Source organism: Halyomorpha halys, unplaced genomic scaffold, assembly GCF_000696795.3.
Source record: "Halyomorpha halys isolate HHAL.00 unplaced genomic scaffold, Hhal_1.1 Scaffold975.1, whole genome shotgun sequence".
NCBI classification, from domain to species: Eukaryota; Metazoa; Arthropoda; class Insecta; order Hemiptera; family Pentatomidae; genus Halyomorpha; species Halyomorpha halys.
In genome coordinates this window covers 1-4,209 of record NW_027109741.1, presented here as the reverse complement: position 1 = coordinate 4,209, position 4,209 = coordinate 1, and the positions used below count along the sequence as shown (strand labels likewise).

The 4,209-nt window shown below is 28.2% G+C and overlaps 2 protein-coding genes across 2 annotated transcripts in view; both read right to left on the bottom strand.

Annotated features, from left to right (window-relative positions):
* The window catches only part of LOC106687521 (uncharacterized), a 36,528-nt gene extending 36,260 nt beyond the window's left edge, over positions 1-268 (bottom strand). The window contains exon 1 of the mRNA XM_067047917.1: positions 122-268. The gene's annotated coding sequence lies outside the window, so the exon portion shown is untranslated. The remainder of the gene's footprint in view (positions 1-121) is intronic.
* A 1,405-nt stretch (positions 269-1,673) lies between these two features.
* Positions 1,674-3,647, bottom strand: LOC136795886 (UDP-glucosyltransferase 2-like; the record flags this gene model as incomplete). The annotated part of the gene is given in 3 exon segments (XM_067047912.1): positions 1,674-1,973; positions 2,044-2,367; positions 3,428-3,647. Coding segments are annotated over 2 exon segments (500 nt in total), but the record flags the coding sequence as incomplete, so codon positions are not given.
* Between the last annotated feature and the right edge of the window lie 562 nt (positions 3,648-4,209).

The window sequence follows — 4,209 nt, the reverse complement described above, 5'->3', positions numbered from 1 at the left end:
TATATATATTTACAAACACTCCCATAGGTATGAATAGATATGTATTTTAGCGTATATATCTACATTATAAACATCAAAAACGATTTCTCAAATTGATTTGTAGTTTGTTTTATGGACTTACCTGTTTCTAGCAATCGTATCCCAAATTCGTTTCGGATCCCAACACCCAAAGCTTAATGTAGCTTTCGTGGTGGAATGAAGAGTCACTAACTGATTGCCTGCTCCTCCTTGAATAACCCAACCTTGAATCTTATTTACTTATTCACATATCGAAATGTGCACACAATTACGCATTGAGTGATATGTGATGGCTAGACGATACACATATTTATCTAGCATTTTATTTTATTTTTTTTAAACTGTATGGGTGAGGAAATAAATATGACCTACCAAAACGTGTTTAGAGAACAGAGCTTTTATGAATGAATTTGATTAACTAACTTCTTTTTTTCTAACTAGGAAGTCAATCAACTATTATTAGCAAAGTCTTTTTTGAAAATATAATTTACCTGAACAAGGGCTCTTCGAAGTATAAGGACAACTATAAAAAAACAAAAACTGATAATTATCACTTTTCTTGACAGTAAGCAGTGGAACAGATGTAGTATCTGAATTTTCATTTTACCAACTTATACACTTACTTTTTTTGTTTTCGTATTTAATAAAAAAGAATTTTAAAACTGTTCTGATTTCAGGAAATAATTCAAAATGGTATATGTGTAATTAGAGATAAGAGAAATGCAATCGTACATGAATAGATCATTGGAGGAGATGGGGGAATATGGAATCTACTTTTAATAATAAACCTCTCTACATAAACGTCCGAAGGTTCTATTCCAATTTTTGCTGAAACTAGTTGTTCTTCTGATAATGGTGCACACACCAAGTTTAGGTTTACAAATTTTTTTTTTCTTTTTTTCTTTTTTCTTTTTTTTTTTTACTAATTAAAAATTACTTGGCATTTATTCAATGCTTTTTATACTAATTCTGAATTACGATTTTTCCGTACCTAAAAACTGGAAAATGATCTTCAATGTACAATTAGGAGGACCCACTAAGACTATTAATGTATATTAAAACCGACTTCTCTTAAAACAAGCACTACTTCACATAAATACATAATTATATTTCAAGTTAGCGCTTTCATCCCCTTACCAACACGTGATAACTTGTAGATTTATCATTAACAGATTGGAATCTGCGATTTATAAAAAATTAATAAATTGTACAACATGCCCCAGACTTTGTCGTAAATTCTTCATGACACGGAAGAAGAAATTTTTATATAATTATGAAAAAAATATTATCATTTTAATTTGGGTTGAAGACTAGGTTATCTAACCAAATATTCAAAATAATGAATACGAGATAAAACAGTGACTTTCATTCATGTAAAATTGTATTGAAATCTGTCGTTTATGAGCAACAATGCCATGATTCACAATAGAGCGTTATTAAAATTGGTAAAATTAATGAAGCTCTAATAATAATAATAATATATAGTTATAGCATACCATATTATTCCAAAAAAAATCCCATCGATAAAAGGATGAATAAGAATAAAAGTTGTTAAATATATTTGTTTTTTTCCTTTTATATAAAGATAATACTTTTGTAAAATAACATAACCCATAAATATTGTTTAAAAATTCATGGTGAATAAATGACTCAACTAATTTCTTTATTTTTATTTCAAATATTTATAGTGAATGATAGAAGTAATCAAATTTCTTTTGTTTTATATATAGCATTTATCAATATCTGTATCACATTTTCTATTTATTGACTTATTTTGTATCCTATGTAAACAGGAGTTATCATATCTTAGTGAGTTAATAGTAATATCTTAATGAGATAATCCATTGAGTAATATATTCGTAATATCTTCTAGAATCGTGTAGCTCTGGTAGATTCGTTGTTATACTTCAATAAGAGCCGATTAAAGCAGTAAGAAAAATACTTAGAATTTAAAGCTGCAAAATGAGAAAAAAAAACATTTTATTTTGGAGCATTATTTCATAATTCATAAAAAAAATCACTTACTTTCGCTGACGAACTCATCAGTTCATTGTGTTTCATAGAAACAATCAGCTTGTTTTCTCTTTACTAGGGGTAGATTTCCGTTTAAAAAGTCTGACGATAATTGTTATTGACTTCCATGCAATGAACACAACAGCTAATAACACACTTATTACGAACAGCATAACATCTATGAGGTGCAGTTGGATGTATGACATGCTGAGAGCTTTCGGTTTAAGAACGTCTGGGTACTTGATGACGTGCTCTATCCAGAACACCGCTTCGTCCACAGGTTCCACAAGCCTGTCACGGAACATCTTTGACATTCTTGTCATTTCATCTTTGTATCTAAGAAAATTTGTATGATTTAGAATTTTATTTCTTCAATCAAATTAAATAGATAGTTTTTATTGATATGAAATTAATTAAAACCACAGAGATGGTTTAATCATGCACCCTTTATTTAGAATACGTGTGAAAATCATCAAATATTTTTTCTCATGATTTTTGAATAATAAATTTAATGCGTTTGTTGGCTGAGGCAGTATATTAAAACATATTTGTGACAATGAACTGAATTTGAATTACCAAGCGCAGAAAAATGACCCAATCTATGTATAAGTTGGTAGAGATTCTCCTTAGAAATGTTTTTTTTTTTTATTTTAGATACTTTTTTATATGTACTTCAAGTCTATGGAATGTGTTACTCGTTCGTAAAAGCAAACTGGGGGAATAAATATAATATTTAGTAAGCAAACTATTTTTTCATTTATTAATATTATTAAAAGACACCAAAATAAAGCCTTAAGTCTGAAACACCCATTCTTCATGGACATTAAATGTTTGTTTTAGACAAAAATATTGTTTGTACCTTTTTAATTTTTTTGAGTTAGTGAAAAATGCATTATTTTTTATTAATCATTGTTTTGCTTTTTCTGCAAAAGTTTTAATTATTTCAATATTACTGACTTCAATTTTTGTAATGACAAAAAACAAATATTTATCCATCTTGTCTAGCTAGAATTCGGAAGATTAAAAACAAACACGATTTTTTATGTATAATTAAAAAAACAGGATTGAATAGATTTTATGATGACTACGATTAGAAAATAAAAATCGTCATAAAACAGAATACAAAAAGCGAAAACCATTTATGAGTTTAAGTACACAAAAAAGACCATTGTAGTCTCAAATCAATTTATCTCTTGATCTGGCCAAATTGTCTGTCGGCCACTCAGGCATCAGCAGTGTTACCATGACGAGATCTAAGGAGTTGAGCAGCGATTATTTTTTATTATAAAATAATTCCATCAGAGAAAATTTGGCAAAATCAATAAATTAATCTTTTATTTTAAATACTTTAATTTATAAACACTTATGTAAATCAGAAAAATATAATGTTGCTCACGTTTTATTCGATAGGACTTCCTTCACCATTCTTGACAGATTGTCGTAGTTTATTTCATTAAGTTTCAGCATTTTACCTATGCCAGCTTCTTCGACAAATCGGAAATTCTTAGCCTGGTCTCCGAAGTACGGTATGCCAATCACTGGAACACCAAAATGCACAGCTTCCACAAGGCTGAGGTAACCACCGTGGGTAATGAAGAGAACAGTGTTATTGTGGGCTGGAAATAATTGTTTAATTAAGTAACGACTATTATAAGTAATGTTGATAAAATAAAATAAAGATTAAATATGCTTAAAGTATAAATTTTAAATACTTTGTATACTGGAGTTAATACTGTGTAATTATTGAGGGTAATCTTGTTATATGTATTATAATTTTTTTTCTATGATTACTGATTAGTATACAAATGATAAGTGATTACTTGTACAAAAAAATATTATTAGAAAAAAAAATACCATTATTGTTGATACCTATTATTTTCTTTGCATGCAATAAAAAATTAATTTGTAAAATGTAAAAAATATTCGTTCTATGGAAACAATTATGTCAAACGTATTAGAATTCAATTCAATTATCTTTTATTTAAAAATAAATAGAATATGGTCCGTGTGCGGTCTACCATATTCCATTTATTAATACACACGATCAATCAGCAATCTTCCATCTTTTATTTAAGTCTGTGGCAGAATATTTAGACGTAAGGGTTCTTTTTCAGATTGTGGATAACTAAAAATATTTACAAATGAATTTAGAGGGAAAAAAATGAATAAAGCAGCGAA